The 24411-nt window shown below is 37.0% G+C and overlaps 1 protein-coding gene across 1 annotated transcript; it reads left to right on the top strand.

The window, feature by feature from the left end:
- Positions 1–24189, top strand: LOC112567982 (ubiquitin carboxyl-terminal hydrolase 2-like). Its single transcript, XM_025244941.1, has 13 exons — positions 1–315; positions 743–1615; positions 3077–3127; positions 4720–4846; positions 5851–5962; positions 7536–7655; positions 9646–9710; positions 11366–11469; positions 12630–12707; positions 14696–14774; positions 16439–16507; positions 16848–17004; positions 17657–24189. The coding sequence occupies exons 2-13, from the start codon at positions 761–763 to the stop codon at positions 17742–17744; spliced, it is 1905 nt and encodes a 634-aa protein (XP_025100726.1). The 5' UTR covers positions 1–315; positions 743–760; the 3' UTR covers positions 17745–24189.
- Positions 24190–24411: the final 222 nt, after the last annotated feature.

The raw sequence follows: 24411 nt of genomic DNA on the forward strand, positions 1-24411 counted from the left end.
ATGACGACAAACCAAAAATAAATTCTTCACGTCGGAATAAAAATGGCGGTTGTGAAGATCTTGGGGTGACCGCAAAAATGTGAACTGTGTGGTTGGGCAGCTTGTTCGGCAAGTTTATAAAGCTACAAATTTTGCAGTTGTGAGGTAGAATAGAGACTGCAGCAGGTTCTTGAATATTTTCGTGATGAGTTTTCTTTCTTGTTTAGAAGGCCATTTTTAAAGAAAGTTTTTTTTTAAAAACAGTGATCTCATTGCCCCCACCCCCACGCACAAGAAGTGACGGAATGGTCTGACTTGGCAAATCGCCGGGTTGAGGTAGGTTTGCTTTTGTCTCACTTTTTTTTAACAAAGAGAAGGGTTGTCGTTTAATCCAAAACGATGTACTATTTCAAAGAACCACGACGTCGAAAAATCATCGTAGTCATACGTAGCAGAACGGGAGTAGCGCTTCTAATAGGAGTGAGGGAGATGTTCGCTGAGGTTGTTTTTTTTTGGGGGGGGTAGGGGGAATGGCGAGTGGCTGCATGGTTTAATCTTCTATGACCATCGAATTAGTGATAATTGTTTAAAAAATGCAGAACAGGATATGTTAATGTTCCATATATAAAGTATATATTACACACACACTATCACGTACAACATTGTAGTAATGAACCATTACGATTTACTTTTCAAAAATTGTAAATGTGAAAGATTATGCTTAATGTTATTCATTAACTTTACTCTTTTTGCATGTTTTCAGCTTTCCTGGTGTCTCACAATGCCTACTGCATCAGCAGCTTTCATGCGTAGTAGTGGTAGTGGATATGCTACAACATATGGAACATCATATAACACTTCTTCAACAGTGTCTCGTAGTTCATCTGCTACACGGAGAAAAAGTTTAGCTGGTGGGTATACTTCATCATCATCATCATCAAGCTCAACTTATCGGCCTCTGCCGTCTGGCCCAGGACCTATTGACTCAAGTGGGAAAAAGTTGGAGGCATATTCAGTTCGGGCAGGAGACACACATATAACACGAAGCAGGGTCAGGCCGCCTCCCATTACAGGAATTTCCTCTGTAAGGACAAGCCCTCTCAGAGCTGATCACAGTAGTGGCTTGACCAGCACCTCACGCTATGCTTCCCCAAACAACGACATTTATCTGTCTGGCACATCAACACTTAGTCGGCAGTTAAGAACAATTAATATAAATCCTCTAGATACTGTTACTTCTTCAAACAGGCTTTCTGGTCGGCGTTCTGCCAGTCTGGCAAATTTACACACTGACAATGAATCTTCATCTTCCCTCCTAACAGCAAATAAGACCTCTACTCTGTATACCAGTGATTTGGATTCTATTATCCGACAGCCAAGCAACCGAAGAAGTAGTCAGATAGATGATGAAACCCAGAAATCTTCACGACCTGTACGCTCTGTGGGTATAGGAGAAGATAAGAAAGATGGAAGTATGCGTGCACCCAAATACACCCCAAGTATGTCTCGGGATGCAAGTCCCAGCACTAGCAATGGTTCGGGATCTCGAGGCCGCCAGTTTGGAGATCCTAGGGAAGAGTCTGCCAGCTCTGTACCTGGGACATTCCATAATTCTTCAGGATCCTTCTCTTCACTAGTAAGTACATTAAAACATAGCAGTAATAAGCTAATATTGAGGTATTTAAACTGTTCACCATTGTAGTATTGTCTACCTAAAAGTCTGAAAAGAGTGATTTGAGGAGGATGTTATAGGTTATGTTTGCAAACACAATGGTTCTCAGCAGTTTAGATCAAACTTTGGCTGCTGTTAGTAGCTTTATTATGCAAAGATAACAAAAGAAAGAGGTGGTTTTAAAACTAAATCTATTAAGTATATGATCTCTAAGATGATAACAAAGAGATTTGGATGAGAGCAGCTGGAGAAGTGTGGTTATGATAGGAAGAATGATAAGCAGCTATTAATAAAAATCAGCAGTTAAAACCAAGAAACAAGTGACTGTTGAGTTGGTTTTTTTTATATTTTGGTTGTTGTTTGTTTGTTTTTTAGAATGCACTCTGTCGTGATAAAGTGACAGAAAGTCATGTTGCTATGTTACGGCAACTAGGATATTTTATGTTTCTCTGACTGTCCATCTGTTTTTATATTGTGTGTCTGTAAATGCATGCAGTCAACGTAAATGTGTGTTCAAACTACACAAATTTAAAATTGTGCCTATTACAGTTTGAAACCAAATTGTGAAAAAGAAATTTAAAAAAGTAAAGTTAAATAAAAAGTGTATTATGCACAAATTGGGTACTGTCACCAGCTATGATTTTGGTGAAGGGTAAAGGTAAAAAAAATCAGGGACAGTCCTTGGCTTCAGGTTGTGTCCCAAGTTTTTAGGAAAATCACAAGTAATATATTTGCCAACTGCATTCTTGCATACTATGTGTGTGTGTCCTGATTAGCATTATGTTTCTTAATTTGAACAAAACAAAAATAGGATGGTACAGCTATGTTTAATATCTCTGTTGCATCATGACAGTTATCTGAAACCATACAGCCGCGGTTCTCAAACAGTGGGGCACGCCACCCTGGGGGGGGGGGGGGGGGCGACGTGCTACAAGGGGGACGCGAAGGCGGTCAATTTTTAAAAGTTTCTTAGTGAAATTAGCTTACATTGCTGGCTAAGGGGGTGTGCGGACGTACCTTTGTTTGTCAGGGGGCCGTCACAAGTAAAAGGTGGAGAACCGCTGCCTTACAGAATCAAATAAAAATACTCCTATGATGTTAGTCAACATAACCAGTTAGACCACTGAATGTGTAGAAGTGTTAATGAGTAATTTGAAATAACTGAATGATGAGCACAAGTTTATCATTAAAGGACATCAGATAAAGCAATCCAATTCCAACGTTTTTTTAAAAGTTCCTTTTCCCTATATTTATGCCCTCCACTTAGCTTTATCAGTGGTCCATATAAATAAAATGTGTGTAAAGTGAATTAGTTATCTGTTTTTCCAATAATCTTTTGTCATTGCGCATGAGGTGATAATTTTATGTGCATTGAGGAAATGTATGGTTTTATTTCATGCCTTTCTTGTGCCTCCGAATTTTCAGAGCAAATTCCGAGATGGTGGAAAAATTGGTCTTTGCAATCTTGGCAACACTGTAAGTTGTCTATTTTTTTTGGAGGGGAGGGTGTAGACCATTAGAGAAACAATAAATATGTTTAAAATATACAGTGGTACCTCGACATACGAGTTTAATTCATTCCGTAACCTTGCTCGTATGTCAAATTGCTCGTATCTCAAAGCAATTTTCCCCATTGAAATTCATTGAAATGCCATTAATCCGTTCCAGCTCCCAAAACACCACCTCAGTTGTTTTTGTTAAGTGTTTTTGAATAAGAAAAAGTGTATTTACAAGAAGAAACATTTATTTATGAATAACAAATGCATATTCTATAAAAACATATTAAATTCTTCGTTTGTGGAAGTGTGTGGGATCTGCTTCAGCAAATCACCGTAAATCGCTCGTGCCTTCTCACATGATGCTTTGTGTTAAGGTTCTCCTTGAAGCTGCTTCTCTGTCACCCACACAGTCAATAGTTTCTCCATCTTTTCATGGAGAGAAGTCCGGAGCTTAGAAATTATTGTAACGCCCTTAGCTGGCGATATACCCTTTATCAACTCCTGTTTAAGCTCAGAACATATCATTGATGTGCTACGTCCGTACATCCTCACCAAGTCAATTACTCGCACACCTTGCTCATGTTTTTCTATGATTTCGCGCTTTAATTCAATAGACATCATCTTCTTCTTCGGACCCATGGTTACAAAAATAAATGGGATAATGTTTTGTAAATGTACAAAAAGCAAAAAACGCGAACCCAACTTATCAAAAATGCTTCGAAAACGAGGGAAACAAGCACACAACACAGAGCAAGGTCTAGTCTCAGGTGGGAGAAACTGTTAGACGCTGCACACGACACCAACATCCACCCAGCATGTTAGGGTCGTGTGCAGCGGTGTAGTGTGCGATTCCTCGTATCTCAAATCTTGCTCTTATCTCGAAGCAAAATATCGCTCGCTCGGCGGCTCGTATCTCAAAACACTCGTATGTCAGGGCACTCGTATGTCGAGGTACCACTGTACAACAAAATATTTGTCTTGTAAATTTCTATCTTATTTTTTCACTATTCACCTACATCATTCATTATCATTCATTTTAGATACATATTTTATATTAAGAAATCCAGAGTATTTTTTTTTTTCCATTGGACATATCCAAAAGCAGTAAACCTTCTCACTTCTCCATCTTTCCTACCAGTACAAAAGCACTCATCACTATAGCAATGTTCATGCATGTATATTTAGCGATTGACTGTTCATAATGATGTTTTGTGAATGACCATCTCACTACTGTCTCCTGTATACATGCTTTTGAACTCAGCATGGGATGAGAGCGTTTGATGCATCGAATGGTAAAAGAAAAAAATTATTAAACCTTCCTAATCATATTGTGACTGACCAGATAGTGTGACAGCAGTGTGATTTTTATTCTGGTATTATGTACACTTATATTGATAATGACAGGCAAACTGAAATACATAATGAAATCAATTTTTTAAGCACCACCATAATGCACAATTGATTTGATAGCCATAAATCAGTGTCAGAAACTGTTTTCTCACTTTAATTGAGATACCTTGCTCAAATTTTTTGCAGTAATTAAACTAGTGAATTTGTTGTCTGTTACAGTGTTTCATGAACTCGGTTCTGCAGTGCCTGAGCAACACAAGGCCTTTGCTTGAATGGTGCCTTAATGATGAGTACCAAGTGGAAATTAATACTACAACTAGTAGTATGAAGGGATCGCTAGTGAAAGGTTTTTACATCTACTATTACAGCTCTTGATGCTTGATAAGCAGTTGTTAGCAAATCGCTTTCTGTGCGTTAATGTGTTAACACTAACAGCTTTGTTTATGTGAAAAGTCAAACTCATTGCATCAGTTGTAATTGACTCTATCTTGCTGAGGATAAGATACTTTTAAAATGATCTAAAACTGGCTTATTGCTTGCCATAAAAGCCTGAACTGTCTGCCTGTTATTTTGATAAATGGTCTGTCATGGATTGAGGTCTTTAAGCACCTCAGTTTAGATGATAAAATCTTGCAGCATCAAAATAGGATTTCAGGTGTCCCAGGTGGCATTATCCAGATATGATACATTTTCATATGTAAAAATCTCTAGCTTGCATTACTGGTTTAAGTGAGAAAGGTTAAAGTAGTCCCTTTCAGTCTTTGGTTGCTGGCAAGTAAGGCATTGGAGAACACACTTTTATGGAGTGGGTGAAGGGCATTGGCAGCATTTTATCTCACCCCCATTCTGTCCCTAGCCCTACAGGGATTAGATATCCATCCAGCAACTGGAGAAATAGGACTTGTTACATGGACTGGGCTAGTGTGGGCATCTCCAACCTGGAATGCTAGTGTTTTAATCTGTTGGTTTCCTTGTTATTTATTGATCTTATTAGGTTTCTCTGAAAGTTTGCACAGCTTTTCATGTTAAATGGCATAAGATTACAAGTACAAGAGGATTTACTAGAAAAGTTCATTTGGCAAAGCATTGATTTGGATCCAGATGCAAACATCTTTTTTGACATTACTCAAGTGTAATTGTAAAAATTACATTGAAAGCTCCTTAATGGTGGAAAGTTGCAACTCAGCTAACTATTGCATCTGAAGAATGAAGATTTGCTGGTGTAAAATATCATTAAAATATCATTTGTACCTTGACATTTTTGTGATGTTGAGTTTTTAGCTGACTTAGAATCTGATGCATTTGGCATATTCATCAAAGATAAAACTTTTGGCATTCTTTCTTCAACAGCATTTGCTACACTTATGAAGTCACTTTGGAAGGAGGGATCTTCAGGATATGTTTCTCCTAATGCCTTTAAAACACAGATACAGAAATTCGCTCCACGGTTTGTGGGATACTCGTAAGTATATGTTCTTGCTTAAAGAAGTAATTTCTGCATGCTCAGATTAAAAATGTTTGCATTGTACCTGTGTGTGTTTGGTAATAGGATGATTTCTTTAAGGTAACTCTCAGGGTTAAGAGAAAGGGTTCTCCATAACAGTAATTATATACCAGTAGGTGATTACAAGAGTCGTAATCTTAAACTAACACTTTTAAATTACTATACAACAAAAATATTTTCTTATAGTAGAAATTGTATAAAGATTTATAAAAAAGAGTACTTACAAAGTGTATTTTTCCTCATAGAAGGGTGCTCAGTCTGCTTTAATACAGGTAGTCCTCGGGTTACAACGGACTTGAGTTACGTTGTTTCGTGGTTACGACGCTTTATACGACGCTCATTCCGTTCGACTGTCGCTACGATTATCAAGGATAAAGATTGCATCTTTGAACATGTGAAAGGATCTGCTCCTATGAAAGCGACAGTGATAACAAAGCAATGTAGTGGGCTTATTATTGAGATGGAAAGATTATTGGTGCTGTGGCTGGAAGACCAAAATCATTATTAAACATACTGTACTGCACAATATTTTACTGTACTTATGTTTATTGATAATTATGTAGGGTACTGTGTTAGGATAGATGTCTGGATAGGCTAAGCGTTTGCAGTACTGTACTGTTATTATGGTACAGTACTGTATGAACGTATGATCCGACTTATGTCAAAATTCGGTTTAGGACGCCGCGTAAGAACGGATCAATGTAGTAAGTCGAGGACTACCTGTATAGTGCAGACTGACATTTAAACTTACAGTATTGAGCTGTTTCATGTGATGTCATCAAAACATGCCAGGAGGACTGCTCAGTCCAATTGTTTAGTCACTATTACTGTAAGGGCTCTTTGCTACAATCATAATTATTACTTCTGTTGGGTTTCTCTTCTTGGACACTAAGTGTGGGTTTACTCCACCCCTCTACCTTAAATTTACCATGCTTTTACATAGAAACAAAACCACCTTTGATTTAATTGTTGCAGATAACTGAGTTCGATGTTTAAAAACACTTATTATTATTTCAATGAAAATTTTAAGTTTTCTGAAGTTACATTCTGATTTTGGTCGAATTTAGAAATTCTTAATAGGGAGGTTTTATTGTGCAACCAACTAACCATATAATCATTCCTTGCAGAGATTTAAATCATGCTACAATTCAGAGAATGTTTGAATTTTGTGGTTTTTGAAAAGTACTTAACACTGAGCATCATAATATATATGTGGAGGCTGTTTTCAATGACCTTCATTTGCATATTACATGATATGCAACATGAAACAGCTCGATACAGTTTTATATAGATATATTTTCTCTCTCACACACACACACACAAGCATGCAGCTGCCAAGTGTATCCTATATCTTGTAGAGCCATCAAGTAGAAATGTATAAATGGTAAAAATAATTATTACTATTGATGCAAACGTAAAGTATGAATGTAACTATTTTCAGAGTAAGGGAGAAAAGTCAATGATTCCATGTAATAGATTGTTGTGAGGAAAAGTGGTAATACGGTTGACTTCTCTTTTCATGGGGCTACAGGCAGCAAGATGCTCAAGAGTTTCTTCGTTATCTTCTGGAAGGCATTCATGAAGATGTAAACCTGGTTACTATGAAGCCAAAGCCTGTTAACCTTGATGATAACCGGCTAGAAGGCAAGAGGTGTGCAAGGCCCCTTTCATTTTCTTTCATTTTACTTATGATGATTTCGTTTTCTTAATGAAGAGCATAAGTGGACTTTACTTACTCATTTTCTCTCTTATCCCCTCACTAATTTCTCTTACGTTTTGCTTTGATTTGCATTTTTTAGTGGTCTCAGTCAAAGTTGTTCTGATGTTAGATGATATAGAACGTAGAACGACATTAATCAGTTTTGTCAATATGTACCTCTCTAATGATCATCTCTCCTTTTCTCTATCTTCCTCAGCTCAGAGTAACAAAAAAAAAAAAATGAAAAGCTTAATCGCTAATGTGTCTTTGCCTATGTTATGTTGTTCATGTTTCTCCTTGAGCATTCTTGTCACTCACAATATGGAGTCTAAAAATCATAAATGGCCATTGATATTATTGTTTCCACTAAGCAAAAATGTGAACTGATTGAATATATTTACTGATTTTTCACCACAAATAGTTTTCTTCTCATGAGTCATTTCTTTTACAGCAGTGATCTTGAATGCAGAATTTACTGATGTCACAATCACCTGCTTTGTTATATGCTGTCACTGGTCAATGCTTATCTAATCATATTCACCCTTATTTTTCTAAAGAATTTCTGAAACCATTTAATCTGTAGTGATCTCTGTTTATTAATATCATATTGCCTTGTTCTTCATTTCACATTATTGGCTGTGAATAAAAAAGATGCAAAGTGTGGTTATATGTAGCTATCTCATAAACCTAGAGAAGGGATTATGGATAGTTGATGCAGATGTTCAGAACCTGCTCACTATTGCCCAAGTTAATTTTAAGTGAGTTTATCAGTTAGTGCCAGTCAAGGGGTGTATGTAATTAAAAAAATATAATGATAGTATGGGTCAAAGCTTGTATCTTGCGACAGTGTTGCCTACAAGACTTGATAGCACAGCAGTGTGATGTGTTTTGTGACACTACACCATTTGATTGTATGAATCTGTGAACATGTTCACGCAAAATTCCATCTTTTAATTTCATAAAGGACTAACCAACAGTTAACATATTTAATGTTTAATTTTAAATGAATGGAGAGGATGGTCTATTGTTAGCTGAATGACAGGATCCCATAGTGAGGAACCTGAGTCAGAAAGCATTATCACATTTGCTATCATCAGCTTTGTTTCACCTGCTGTGGTGGCACAAGATGTAGTAAGTCCTTGTCAGTGGCACAGGCTGATAACTGTAGACATCTATCCTTGTCGGATTTGTGCAGCAGAGAGTCAATGACTTAAACTTGAATGGTTGAGCAATTGCTGAACAGTTTAATATTGCAGGACAGTTGCATGACACATGCAGAACAATGGAATAGTGATATACAGTGGACAATCAAGCCTTCCGTGTAACAGCATTCTGCTATTATGTTGCACAATAACATGAGGACACCATGTAGTGAATTTTTTTGCATCCCTTGCTTAGAGATACACTCCATGAAATTCTTTTAATCGGAGCACCAAAATCACTTGCTCTTTTACAATTACATTTTCAACCAGTGAAATTATTAATTTAATTGGTTTGTCAAGTCACTGTTTGCTCTTCCATACCACTATGTCATGCAGTCCCCCACATCAGCTGTCCTGCTGGCAATGTATCTATTGTTACATTCATAACTTGCTGCTTGTTGAAGAAATGGTTGTTGATGCTTCTTCTCTTCCTCAGACACCTATCTTCTCACCTGAAAAAAGGTAGAAGTCTCCTTATCCTTTTTTTTTTTTTCTTAGTTCATCGGTAAGTGATAGACCTCACTTTTTTAAAGGGCTAGCTTTATATAAGGGTGGTGCACATCTCCTCTCTCTCTCTTCCCAGCCCACAAGGCTGTGACTTCAGATCTAAACAGAAAATTGCCTTGATGTGTACAGCACAATGAGATACCCTTTTGGCTGAATTATTGTGCTGTACAGGTGATCCTTATTACAATTATTTTTATTGTTATTATTAATGTTTAAAAAAATGTATTTTTCAGTGATAGTGAGAAAGCTCAAGAGTATTGGAAGGCTTACATTGCACGGGACAGGAGTCACATTGTTGGTAAGTTTTAAAAAATATATGATTATGCATTTCTGTTATTTTCATCATCAGGGAATTATTTTATTATTATTAATGTTAATTTATATAGCACTTTACACCATCATCAAAGGCAGCTTCAAAGTGCTTTACAAAAAAATAAAAAATAATAATAAAATAAAGAAAGCAAAACACATAGACATTAATAATGAACGTTGATTTAAAAAAAACCAACCACCAACAGCAACAAAAATTATTGGGTGTCCACGTAGTGTGGTCACGTTAAAAAATACCATCAGTACATATGCGGTCTGTATCCTTGCCATTAAATGAAATCTTCGGTAGGTAAGTAAAATATTGCTTTAAAAATTAGTTGAGAGTTAGATCGATTTTTTTGTGGAAGCTCAGCTGTCAGTCTTTGGTGGAGTGGCTTACCTTTTGCAGACAGAAATATGGTACCATAATGACAACTCTTGCTAGAGTATCACAGTAATGGTCATGAACTAGTTTCAGAGAGATGCACAATTTTAGCCTATCAGACCTGCGTTTACTGTTAGCTGTGACGGCTCACCTTAAAAACTTAAGCCATTGTAGAAAAGGAATCCGTTTGAGGTTGACGCTGCTGATCCACAGATCTAAAATGTAAGTTATGGCAAGATGGCGCTGATGTGGCAGTAGCAATAAAATATTGTAGAAAAGAAGAAAAGTGGCATAGGCACAAAATTAAATCCAGGAATATATGAAATTGCTTTACATATTCACAGATCATTGTACAAAAAGCTTGAACTCAGATTAACAGGAAAAGATGAAAAACAACAGAGAGCTAATCCCCTCTAGCCAGTTAGGCGAAGGGACATCATTCTCATTCCAAGTGAATCAAACTTTCTTTAAAGGCTAACACGAGGCATCAATTTAGCTTGTTTGATTTTTTTGCAAAATAATACCTTTTAATTTTGAGAATAGAACAGGGAATATCACTAAAAGTATAGTACAGTAAAACCTCTTTGTTAACCCTCTTAAAATAAAAGTACAAGTATTACAAAGACTGGCTAAAAACTGAGGACTGTGAAGACAACAGAGGGTGATGTTTATTTTTGTATTATTACTGCTCTCTGGTTAACATTAGACCAAGAAACCTTAGCATTTTTGGAAAGGAAAAAGCTTTAACTTTGCAATAAAAGTAATGAAAATTGTTAGAAAGAATTTTTTTCAAAATGTAGGTAGGACTAGCCCTTAAGTCATTTGCCTTGAATGTGAGGTACATGAAGACACCACAGACGTAGTTGACTGTATTCTTTAGCTTTAGGAGGAGAACCACTCTTTATTCATAATCTACAACATAGATGCTGTTCTTGTTATTCTATTACCAACAAGCAAGTTTTTCAGCTTTTAAGAGTTGCACACCTTTCTTGCAAATGGCATCTTTGATAAATAGAAAAGAACGTACCTGACTGAAAGATTAGCATATAAAATACCTCTGGCAGATGATTAATGTACACATTTTATCTAGTTTTGCATGGTTCTGCTAATAAAGATGTCATAGGTTATGGTTTCAGAGATTTGTAGTAATTACTACAGTACTTCATCCCTAAAGAAAAAAGGTAGCATTGTCAGTTCCCACAAGTGTTCAACATGCTTAGATTTGCAGGTTATTAATTTTTACTTGTTAATATGTGCAGATATATTTGTAGGCCAGCTAAAGAGTGAACTCAAGTTTGTAGAATGTGGACATCGTTCTGTTACCTTTGACCCCTTTTGGGACCTTTCTCTTCCTATTCCTAAGGTGAGAAAGCTTATATATTAAATATGTATGTGCAAATCAATATGACATGACATATACACACACTGTCCTCTGTCTTTCATTCATTTATTCATTTCATTCTGTAACTGGTGCTGGAGGTAACCGGCATAGGGGAATCATGATGGAGAGCAGCAAATGTTAACTTGCACTATCCAGGCCTGTCTTCCACCCACAAAGGAAGCTCCCCCAGTGAATAGCCACTCCCCCCTGTTGGATCACCACCTTGCCGCGGTCGGGGGGCTTGTGTGTCTTGATGACCCTAAGAGCTATGCCGACAGGAGCATCAGCTCCTAGCAGGGTCACCCAAGTCGGACAGGTCGAAGGGTAGAGACCAGACAAAGAGTGGTCCATGAGTGCTGAAGTCGGAGGTGGTGGGCCGCAAGGCGCACCCTGAAATAACCACACCACCACGCAACACAGCCTATGCCACTTGGAGAAAGTAATGACAGAAATGGTGCTCGCCCTGTGAAGATCCGCCAGGCAGGTGCAGTGCCGGGCTTCGTGCCTCAAAGGGCCACAGTCGGAGACCCTGCACAACAAGCTGTACGGGCCAGTGGAGACTCTACAGAAGACCACCAATTTCATATCAAGAGCTGGTCTCCAAGTGTGAAAGAGGCGAACGACAAAAAAAAACAAAAAAACAGCCACTCCACTCCACTCCTTCACATTTTTTCGCCCAGTTTATCTTTTTTTGGCATGGCATTGACCACAACATTGGAGGACCATCCTTGGCAAGGTGCCATGTCAGACAACATAGCTTAACCACTTCAGTTTCCGCTGTTTGGTGGTAGCTAGCAGAGACTCCTGGAGACCTATCAGTGTCACACTCAGGTACTTAAAAGACTGCTGCTCCTCCAGTTGTACCCAGTTCACTCAGATATTTGCTGTGCTAGATCGGATGGTGTTTACTATGACCTTGCTTCTCTCTGTGCTGATCTCCATCCAGCATGCACTTGCACTGGCACCTATTATACATTTGTAAATCCAAGTCCAGTCTGTCACTAGCAAGTTGGGATCATTAGAAAGTCTTGATTTTCATAACTTTAACTTTACTTTTTTGCAGTGTGAAAAAGCAATTTTTCAATTAATGCCAATGACTACAATTAGTCATTTATAAAAAAAATTTTTTTTTCTCTGTGTAGTATCAGTCAGAACTAACACTGGATGACTGTCTTCGGCTGTTCATGAAAGAGGAGGAGTTGGCTACAGAAGAAAGGCCGGTAAGAACTTTAGAACTTTACAAAGTTAAAATGGATGTTGTTTTATGTGCAATATTCTTTTGACATAAAGATATTATGCTCACATTTTTTCTTTTGCTTTAATATCTCTTTAATTGTTAATGCTTAAATTTTGTCAAAGAAAAAAATGTGTATAGTTTTCTTTGTAAGCATTGATTAACATGCTGTTGAAGAAAAGGGCTTGGAGAGGAGACAGGGGCCATCAAGTTCATAAACCTAGAGAAGGGATTATGGATAGTTGATGCAGATGTTCAGAACCTGCTCACTATTGCCCAAGTTAATTTTAAGTGAGTTTATCAGTTAGTGCCAGTCAAGGGGTGTATGTAATTAAAAAAATATAATGATAGTATGGGTCAAAGCTTGTATCTTGCGACAGTGTTGCCTACAAGACTTGATAGCACAGCAGTGTGATGTGTTTTGTGACACTACACCATTTGCTAATAATTACACTGTATTTGTGAAGACATTCACTTCTGCAGCAATGAAATATATAAAAAAAGAGTTGCTCCTGCAAAATTGCTGCTCCTGTCAGTGAAGTGAACTTCCCTGGCTTTTAGGAGCTCCATTGTACCTAGATACATCTGCCCTTGACTGCTGTATGATGCTTTGTAAAAAGAGCTTACGTCTTTTTGTTAGGTTTGATGGCTATGCCACACTCACACAAACTTCACTGTCATGTTCTTTAATCTGCCTACCTACTGTTTGATAGCATAGCTTTTTGTGGTCAGAGTCAGCAGGTAAAACCAGTTTTTCATCATGAGTAGGGTTAAACATGGCTGTTAGTGTGCTTTACCTGGCCCAGTTTTGTTTGTACAGCTGAAGCATCTTGGACAAGCCTGGCCGCCGCTGTAGTGAACTCTCTTTGCCCCCACCCTCACCCTCTTTCCATGCTGTCTTCATTCATATGCAGCCTCCTTCTGCCAGATGAACTGCTTGGTGCACACATGAAACCCATGCTAAGTCTTCTAGACTGGTAAAATTGTGGTTTTTTTCTTTCTTAATGGACTATCAAGCCACTATAAAATGTTATGACAATTTTACCAAGAGAAGACCATTTCCCATCATTCTGAATGAACAAAATACATTTTTTAAATTCTTAGCTTATATTTTTTTGCCACACTCTTTACCTCTATTTCTCACATCTATTTGGACCTGTTGTGACATCTGGTTGAGTCTTTGCCTTACAGTCACAGGCAGGTTTGTTTCCTGTTTTTGGTATACCAGACAGTTTGTCTTCCTAGGCCCTCTAGGGCTTCTGTTCTTGGCTGAATGTCTAAGAGTAATGACCTGTTGAAACATGCTTGCAGCAACATCTCATGTTGAAAGATGGCTGACTTCTTCCTTTGGCCTTTTATGGAAAGTGCCTGGCTTCCATCAAGATTAAGGGATGCTGGACCTTGCTGTCATCATTTTTCAGGAATCTCCATCTGTGGGATGTGGGCGTTCAGGTTGTTCTCATTCTGCACATCTGCTGTTCTGGTCAGCCTGTCTCAATCCTCACAGTATCTTTATTACCGCAGTCATGCTGATTTTCTCTCCTGTGGTCTTGGTAAAGACCACCTCCTTTGCAGTGCTCATAGTTTGGTCATCTGGTAAATTTAATGAAGAAGTGAATTTTTCATTGTAAATTCTCTTTCTTTAATACTTACCAAATGTCCTCTCAGTCTTCCCTGCCTCTGCATGAGGGGAGGAGATTTGTCATAAAGACTGCTGAGTTCTTTTTACATGGTAGATACATTTCAAGTTTTGTGTATATACATATAATTAAAATAAAGACAGATTGTGAGACATCTTATTTCAAGGAGCAATCTTCAAGCTAATAGATACCCAAATTGTTTTGTAGGTTTAAGATTATTGTATTTAAAAAGAATCCAATCAAGTGACAGTAATGCAAAAGATAATGAGTTTGATGACCATCATTGAACCTTTAAATATTCACTGGAGTCCACTGTTATTTTGGATACTTGCAGATGTGTGCCAAGTGCAAGGTCAGGCGCTCCTGCACCAAGAGTTTCTCCATCCATCGCTTCCCACAGATTCTTGTCATTCGTATTCTTCTTTGTGATCGATTTATTTTTTTTTGATTTATTGATGTATTGATTGATTTCCTTTTTAGGTTACTGTTTGTCTTAATTGGCAATGTAAAAGTCTGATGTAAATATCTGTGTGTATGCATGGTGCATTGGTGTGTGCAACAATTTCAGTAGAAAGCATTAACACTTTGCAAGTCTGTAGTAAGGTTCAGGCTTTGAAAGCAATCATTCAGCACATAAGATTGCCACTCTCTGGCACATTTTAAGCTGTATGAAAAAGCATTTTGCTTTTTTATCTCTCCTGTTTATCTTTATCATTTTACATTCATTAGCTGTCTATTAAAACAGCTATGTTTCATTCATGAAGAAATATTTTACTTTGTCTCTTTTTGCAAAGCCAAAAGCACAGCTGGCATCTGAGTTTATTGCCTGATAATGGCTAACATGACCTAACATTGCTCAGACTGAGCATAAAGTTTAGTTTATTCTTTGTTACTTGTTTGAGGAGCATAAGGCTGCAACAACACCGACTGAGCATAGAACAGTAGTGGAAATTCAGTAGCCAGGCTTGCTTCATGGTGTCTGATATAACTGCCTGCTGTATTTTTTCAACCTTTCTGCAATCCTCTCTTAACATGTATCACCTGCTGACAAACTGCAGATTCATAATCCAAAGCAAGCAGTTGCCAAGTAACCACCTGGAATGAGACATACTGCCTGTAATGTCTCACAGCACATGAAGGTGGCTGCCCAGCGGATCTGTGTTTGCTGTAGCATGGCAGAATTTGAAGAGACAACCAATAGTTTCATCCCTATTGTTTGCCTTAGTGAGACTAAAACATGGTCAAAAGCCCACCACAAGAAAAAGGTGGAATACACACCACACCCCACCATTGATAACCAGCTGCCACACCTACAGTAAATCCCCATATTCAGACTAGATTGCCACTGTAGGCTGTAGGCGTATATACACTCTATCAAGTCTCATCCCCTTAGGTGCTTCTGCTGGACAGTTGCGCAGACGCCAATGCACTTCACCATCCTGTTCCCAGCTCTAGGTGACACAGGTACAGCTATGGCCCTAAAGAGCCACAATGGCTGAGGTACTGTAATGGTCAAAACAAGTGTCTTGAAAAAAAAGTGTCTCAGAACTGAGGCAGTGCCCTAAAATACAGAGAAAGAATTATGGTCTTTTTTTCTTGACCCCTATTGTCATGCATCTTACACCTCATGTAAATTTGTAGCATTGGACTGCTGAATCAAGGTTAACATCTTACAGCACTCTCATGGACAATTTCAAATGTGAAACAATAAGTGACATAATTCATCAGGCAGTTATACTTTTGTGCCAGTGCATGTTTATTGTGTCATGTGCGATGGTCTTGAGAAATTTAGGCATTATGTGTGCTTTGCAGTGTGACAGGTTTGATTTCCTCAGGAAATGACACATTTCAGGTCTGGAAAATCAAATCTACAAATATGTGTGATAGGTCTTTTTGTGATGGAGTAATTTATATTCACATATAGTAAAGTCAGCAACAGTTTTGCATTTATTATTTGCCATAGGTGTCAAGAAAAAAAATGAAGTATGATATGCCTAGATCTTGCTCAGTTTGTGTGGTTAATTAATGAAATGAATGAATATTATTTGTGGGATATTGCCTTGACTGCAATTTGCAGACCTGAAACGCTTCAGTCAGGAGCGTTATGGCAGAAAGCTTTCCGCCCTGGTTGAGTTTCCAGTGAAAGGTTGGTTTCTTATTGGAAATGGTAGCGTCAAACTAGGCTTTGATAAAACAATATTTGTTAAGAATTTGGGTTGGTTCATGTATAGACAAGATATGCAATAAATGTTTTGTGCTGCCAAGCATATACATAATGTAAAATTAGTTTAACAGTGTGATACATGTGCACATGCATTTACTATACACATGCATGCACTTGCCATATTTTTATAGACCTTGGCAATTTACTGCATAGTTCAAACTGCTTTTGAGTTTTTGGAGGAGCCATAGACTTCAACAACAACAATTGTCACACTCAGGGCCTAGTGTGTTTGTTTATACTATTTGATAAATCTTCATTTCAGACCTCAATATGGCAGAGTATGCCAGTGAAGGTGCTCAAAAAGTGACCTATGACCTGTATGGAGTCAGTGAACATTCAGGTGGAGTTCATTCCGGTCACTATACCGCTATATGCAAGAACCCATCCTCAGGAGATTGGTTTCACTTTAATGACACAAGGTGAGAACAGAGATCGCCAAAGATACTTAGATTTGCTCAGTATAATGCTTTCCTGTTCCAGCCATTTGAGATGTCCATGCTGTTTCAAAAGTTTTTGGTGTTAATATATCATAGTTCTTGACCATCTATATTTGGTTTAGAGTCTACTCTGAGTATTTCATTTAGAGAGGTAGAGCATTTCTGTTCTAAAATGTGCATGCCCTGAGACAAGTTTGAATGTGAGCCTGTATGTAAATATTTAAAGAAAAAGTATGACCTTGATAGCATAACACCATACATGCTAAAGTAGATTAAACAATGAAAAATTAAGACCATAAAATCTTCAGTGCATTATAAAATCAGCAGCTTAGAATACCAGAAAATTCAAGAAATTAAGACGGCAATAAAGCAGTATGTTGTAATATGAAAACAGTTGTCATCAGAGGTAGCAACATTGATTAACATTTTCAACAAAATAATGTTTTATGTGCATACATCAATTTACTTAAGTTACATATTTGAAACTTTTAAAAAAAAAAGCCAGAGAAACATTTTTTCAGTCTAAAATTTTGTAAATAAAAATTGTTTCATTTCTTTCCGTTCATGATAGATGTTTGCTAGCTTATTAGCACAATGAATTGTGAAGACAAGATTGTCTCTGCGTGTTCTACAGAGTTGGCGCAGCCCGTTCCAACGAAGCTGTGACATCAGAAGCTTACGTCCTCTTCTATGAGCTGACAAGCCCAGTGAGCAAGCTGTAGTCCTCACAAGCACAGGACATGATCATCAAGAAGAAAGGCTGTTCCATGAAGAAGGGGCTGTTGAATCTTTGCAGTTACATAAGGGGAGAATGAGGCTTGGTTTGCCGCTTCATTAGACATTGCTTATGAAGAACATTTCACTTTTGTCTACTTTTTTTTTTTTTTAAAGCTTATAAAAGGGATTTGAGTTGTGAGTCAACAAAGTGGGGAGATTCTGCATGATTTTAGAAAGCTCCTAGAGTGTATTATACACAATTATAGTATTTCAATCAGTAAATTGGTTGAAAAATTATCAGATATGTTTTCAAAGTGTCATTGAAGAAAATAAAGAAAATAGGTAGCTGCCTGCAAATGAAGCTTGCTAAACATATAGATAGGGTGGATTTAGTTCTATGTGGTATAAATCCTTTTATTTGATTCTTAGGTAGTGATGTTGTGAACAGCTGGCAGTCATTGGAAGTGTCCAGCTTGAAGTAGCATCCTCTTATTGCATCTGAATGCATGCCATCTTCTGGAACTAATTTCAACATTTGTAAACATTTTTTTAAAATTTAAATATTGTACATTTATGCCAGAGCATACACATGGAGTATCTGAATGGCAAAATTCAGTAACAGTAAAATATGTAGAATCCCTGCTTTTGTCTAGTAAAAAGAGTGATGTGAGAGAATTTTTGTTTTATGCAAAGACAGCAGTTGAAAAGAGGCATGTGTGAAGGAAGGAAATGCTGGAATAGGCAGAGTTTGAATTGTGGATCATCATTTGATAGACTGCTTACACAAAACAAGTTCAAGTGGTACAGAAGATTCATAACCCTGGAGCACTCTTTGTTTTCCACTGACTCCGTGTCAATGACATCTGTCTCTCTTACTGATATCAGACTCTTGGTGTCTGGAGTATCTCTCCACTTTTCTCTGCTTTGTTGCCATCACAAGTTTGTCAATGTAACTATTGAATATTTCGCCTATGGATGCATGCAAAGTGATATTTCAAAAAAAGATGTTAGGCAGCAGACCATGAACAGGCAATGTTTTGCTGCAGGGTGTCTAAAAATTCTCGTCCTTCACGATAGCAGTTTTTCATATAAACCTTTTTATCTCACTGTGGTCAGGAGGTCTCACAAAGAATGTACTTACAGAATATGGTGGGTGTGATACAGGTAATTTTGTTGGTGAGAATCCATGATTTTCTCTGGCTTAAATGTATTAACTTTCCAGCAGTTTCTTGTAAGTATTCCCTACCTTGAAGGTTAGTTAACATCCCAAGAAGCTGCATTTCACATTCTTCCTTTTTGTCTTCTGCACCTTTTTGCTCATAGGTTTGTCATGGAGGGCGGTCTGGTGGTGCAACAGTTAGCTCCTGTCACCAATCCAGTGAAGGTTAGTTGTATTGGGTTCAGCTCTCATCTCAGACAAGATGTTCTTTCTCTGCGTGTCTCTAGCGCTGGCTGCCTTGTCCTGATATAACTTTAGTTTCTGGCTCAGCATAAAACACCAATTACCCCACCTCCAGGTTTGTCATTGAAATACTGGTACTTAGGGCATGTACAGAATTTTTTCTGCTGTCCTTTCACAATACCCTTAAGTCAGATATAAATTAAATGAAAGAAATTTATAGATATTCAGTATGATCGGTTTCACAGACACTCTTTTGTCGAGATAATTTCTTTAATAATATCATGCTACCTGGTCTATCCTTTTACTTAGCAGGTATAGAAATCAGGTAATATATGTTGGTAAAATGACAAAGGTTGTGACAGCTTAGAATGATGCAGGTCTAAAATCAGGAAAGTTTGGATGCTTTTTCATTCTATAGACACAACGACTTTATACATTTTATATGGCTTTTCTGTTTGTAGACCATGAAACTAACATTTTAATTATTAGTCCATAGCTTGTGCTTTGTCTGATGTACTGCCTGTTAATTGAGCTCTCCTTCACATGGGGAAGTGCACTTTACAAATTCAGTTAATATTAATCATTTGTCTTTATTTTGCTACCTTTAACAAGTTGGTGTGCAATTGTCTTCCAGCAAAAAATAGAGCATGTGAAATTAACATCATCATATTATTTCAGGAGTGTAGTTGTCACACATTTGAAAAAGGAAGCAGAGTTTCTGGGTACTAAGGTGGGAGACATCTTTAAATGTTATCTGCCTCATGGTTCATTTAGTTCAGCTGTCTTGCAGACTGATTAGTGTCCTGACTGCAAAAAACTCTGAAGTGTTTGAGGATGTGACAGGCTTTTCTTTCCCTCCAATAATAGAGGGTCAGCACAGAAGTGTCACACTGTTGATCCATTACTTTCTATGAAAGTGGGTTTTTATGAAGTATTGTTGAGTCATATTTTTATATTTAATTCACTAGTTGTGAATGATAACTGATAAGGTTATTAATGTTTTATCTGTTTTATGGAGGTATATCTGTGACTGACGAATTCACGCATTTCAGCCCTGAAGACTTGTTATCTGCTTCCACATTGCTTGAGAGATTTATCATTAGAGAAATACACAACTTGCTATGAAGTAAAAAGAATGAAGAAGTAGTAGTTGTTAGATAGACTGGCAAAGAGGATAGAGATGTATAAGTATAGAGACAGTATGGTTCAGGAAAATTTGCAAAAAATGTCGCATGTTTGACAGCATCAAAGAAATATTCCCATGTGACTTTTGTCAGTAACTTTATGCTTTGTTAAAGTAGCAAGCATTAGTAGAATATGGATGTGATGTGTATGTGTATTGTATGAATGTGTTGACATGCACATATGGATATTACTTACAGTCTTGTATACCTTCTTTCCTCAAATTGCACTAAACTAGAGATGTTAGTGGTGAGGAGGAACTCTCATATTTGATAAACACTTTCTGGAGCTTCAGTATTAGATCAATATTTATGGCAACAGGAAAAGCAGATAATTTTTTGGGGGGAAGAGTATTTTTCTTAATGTACACAGTGTTTCTTCAATGCTCTTGCTGGCTTGATTTGCATCTGGAAAGAATGCTCTGTTCTACTGCTTTCTGAAATTTCATTTAAATTGCATTATGCCATTCTGACCTGCTTATATAAAAATCCATTTTAGGTTTTAAATGATATACATTTGCTCCTGAAAAAGAATTCTGTATATTTAGATGTCACAGAACTTTAAGAAAATGGCATAATTACAGAAATTTGACATATAGACATAATAATATTGTTAAAGCTGTCATGTTCATCATTGAGCAGACACAAAAGAGCTTAAATTGTTTGATATGTATCTTATATGCTTGAATGTATTGCTCAGATGGGTTTGCAGTATCATGTATGCATGTAGTTGTAGTTGATTCATCCAGACTCTGGTTATTTAATCCCACAGTTTTGCTGACACTTACATGTCAGTTTACAAAATCCCTCTTGAAGAAATGAACCTTATATGCATTGTAGCCTTGGCACAATTTGTCAGAACATACACCATTGTGATCACATGAGGCACACTTTTGTTGTTTCCGTCCACAAGTCATACTTGGGTTTTTTCACAATTGTCTTTTTTTCTTTATACTTTTCTGTATCGACACTTTTTAATTTTTAGTATGTATATTGTAATGATCCTGTCACCAGTTCCTTTATCCATATTGAATGGTTCTAGCTGACATTGAGCTGAAATTTTGCTTCAGATTCTTAGAAATTTGCACAGTACAAAAAATTTGTGTAATCTTTGCACAGTTATTTATATTGTCTCTGATGCAGTGACACAAATATAAAACATCTTACCCTTATTCTTTTTGTAATGCCCAATGCTTCTGGAAAAAAGTCTGCGTGACCATAGAGTTGTGATGACTCTTTAAAAAACTCACATGTTGACTGAATAATTGTACCTTAAACTGACAGCTGGTTTTGTGATTCAAATCTGTGATCCAGATTTTCACTGAAACCAAGCCTGCCTCTAAAGATTCCATTAATCTTTTGGCTAACAAATCTGTTTTACATTTTTCGGGTCCTGAAAGATGTGATAAATCTTAGTTATCTGTTCCTCAGTAGCACTCACAAATTAAAATTGAAGCTAAAGAGGCTAATGCACAATTCAAATATTAGGCCAGGTGCAGATGAAGACTGGGTACACTTGCTAGTCCTACATACTTGTCTCATTGTGTCTGTACACATATTGGTGATCAAGTTAGCTTTGTTGGTCACTGAAAATCTAATTATTGTCTGTCAAATTCTTGCTGATGTTTTGCTTTCTGTTTTAAGGAACAGTATTTTAAAACTAAAACAATCCACTGATGGATTTTGCTTTTCAAATTTAAATACCTCTGTGTGCAAGATTCTCAAAACAGTATCTGTGGGCAGTATGGCTTAGACTGTTGAGTCAGTCTGCCCATATCCATGCAAATTTCTTCTTCTTGTTCCTCTTCGCCCCCAGTGGAGCATAGGGCCGCAACCACACATGCATGCAAATAGACATCCAATTTTCTGACAAAATATAAATACAAGATTTAGTTGGTATGTCGTCTCCTAGAGAATGAATGCTGATTATAAAGTATATATGAGCAGGCTACAAATAGGTAGGCATTCAGTGGGTGTGCTGTGCCCTGTTAATACTACACATTTACTTGGAGACAGTATTACCAAAATTGTATTACATTCATTACATATTTATTTCATTTGAGTTATTAAAGAATAGATACTTTTTAATATGTTATATGTTTCATAATAAATTGACAGAAATAGCATAGAAAGCCCATTTTGTGATAAAGTGATCAGGTATTATGGGTGATATTAGGTTATATTTAATGAAAGACTTTATTTATTGAGGAAGAAAAATATTCCAGTAGTGAAAGCACTGGGATCCAAACTATGAGGTGACCTGCTTTGACATCCCCATGGTGTAGCAGACTTCTTGCCTGTCAACCCAGTTGTCTGGAATAAAGAATGGACACCTGACTTAGAGGGTTGGGAAGAGTCAGGCAACGAGGCAAAGGAGATGTGAGGTCTCTTAATGCCTCTCTCCCCAACGACCTAAAAAAAAAATGACCTTTACTTTTTTATTGCAAGACCGGAAATAATTTTTTAATCCAGTTCTTCAAAAAGGTATTATTGTTTAAAAAGTTTATTTTGGTAACTCTGCAAATATGCAGTGAATTCAGACATTACCTGATCATGCCCTTTCTTCTAGTCCATATTTAAAAGATGCTGGCAATAAGAAATGCACAAAGCTTTTAAAGCATTATTCTCACAAGATAAAAGGTATGGCATAAGTCTTTTAACTGTATTGGCAGATATAAACACCAGGGGTCACATTCACAATTGATGCTAGATAGTTGGGTGACTAAAGTAGTCGGTTATTACCTGAATTTACCAGCAGCTTTAAGCAAAGCAGCTACCCCAGGGTTATGTACTTGGCCCCATGCCCTTCTTGTTTGTACATAGGTTTTCATATGATCACAGTGAATGTGTCCTAGATCACCAAAAATGGAGATTTTTCCCTTACTTATTTTGATCCTACTTACAACATTTTCTATTTATTATAAAAAAAACCAACATTATGTACTTAAAATACAGATTTGTTTACAGATGAATTTAGGATTTTGAGTAGTCAGGTGGTTGACGTTTCAAATTCAAAGGCGACATACCTATATTTAATGTAATATGTTTTGTTAGACTTTTGTTTGATATTTTCATCTTAATTTTTGACTAAATAAACAGTGAGCCAAATATAATTTTATTTTCTTATATATTTTGCTGGAGATGGTTGTTTTTGTTTTTTCTTTGTCATGTACTGAACCACTAGTGTAAATATTAAGTGTTTTTATGTGATAAAAACAACAATTTCAACTTATTTATCTTGTAGTCAAGTCCTGCTATATTAGTAGCAAATTACATCATATATTGTACCTCATTGATTTTAATAATTACAGATAATTATTGCTATATAATTTTTCCTTTGACACAGGATGACCTGTTGGATTATGTTTGAGTTTGATTATTTGATTTTATTCCGTTGGTTTAAACTATTAATGCTGTGAGATTTTCCCACCAAGGACTGCTATTTTGTTTGTTGCCTGCAACAAAAATAAAGTGCATTGTAGCAGTGTCATTGCTGTGATGCTAAAGCCGAGTCATAGGGAGAAATCATTCCCAGCAGGACTTTCAGTTCACAATTACTTCTGTACATGCGGTGAAAATTGCATACCATCTAAAATAATTGACCTAAAATGATTGTCAATATTTATCTTTCTTTATACCTGTTTCTGTCAAGTTATCTTCTCTTCTTCCCCACACCTAGCTTTCCGGTGGACTGCAATGAGCAGTGACTGTGGGTAATGCGATCGACTCACCTGGGGTGTGAGGTGTTAGCTGTGGTGCAGGGAGAGCTTCCACTTTTTTTGTCGGCATCATCCCTTCCCCCTGTGAACTGCTTGTGTGCATGGGATTGTTAATAGCAGACACCAATTAAATCATCTACTCAAACTGCTTTGGCAATCTTATTTTTATGTGGGCGCGTAAGTGTGTGCGTGCATGTATGTGCATATGCGTGCGTAAACGGCACGCGCGTTTGTGTGTTAAAAGTGTTTGCTTTCTTTTTGTTGTTTTAATCATTCATGCATGGATATCTTTGTACCTCAAGATATTTTATGTTTGCACAAACATTTTTCTTGCTTTCTGTGATTTTATCGATCTTTATGAATTTCCACA

Source organism: Pomacea canaliculata, linkage group LG7 (assembly GCF_003073045.1).
Source record: "Pomacea canaliculata isolate SZHN2017 linkage group LG7, ASM307304v1, whole genome shotgun sequence".
Lineage (NCBI taxonomy): Eukaryota > Metazoa > Mollusca > Gastropoda > Architaenioglossa > Ampullariidae > Pomacea > Pomacea canaliculata.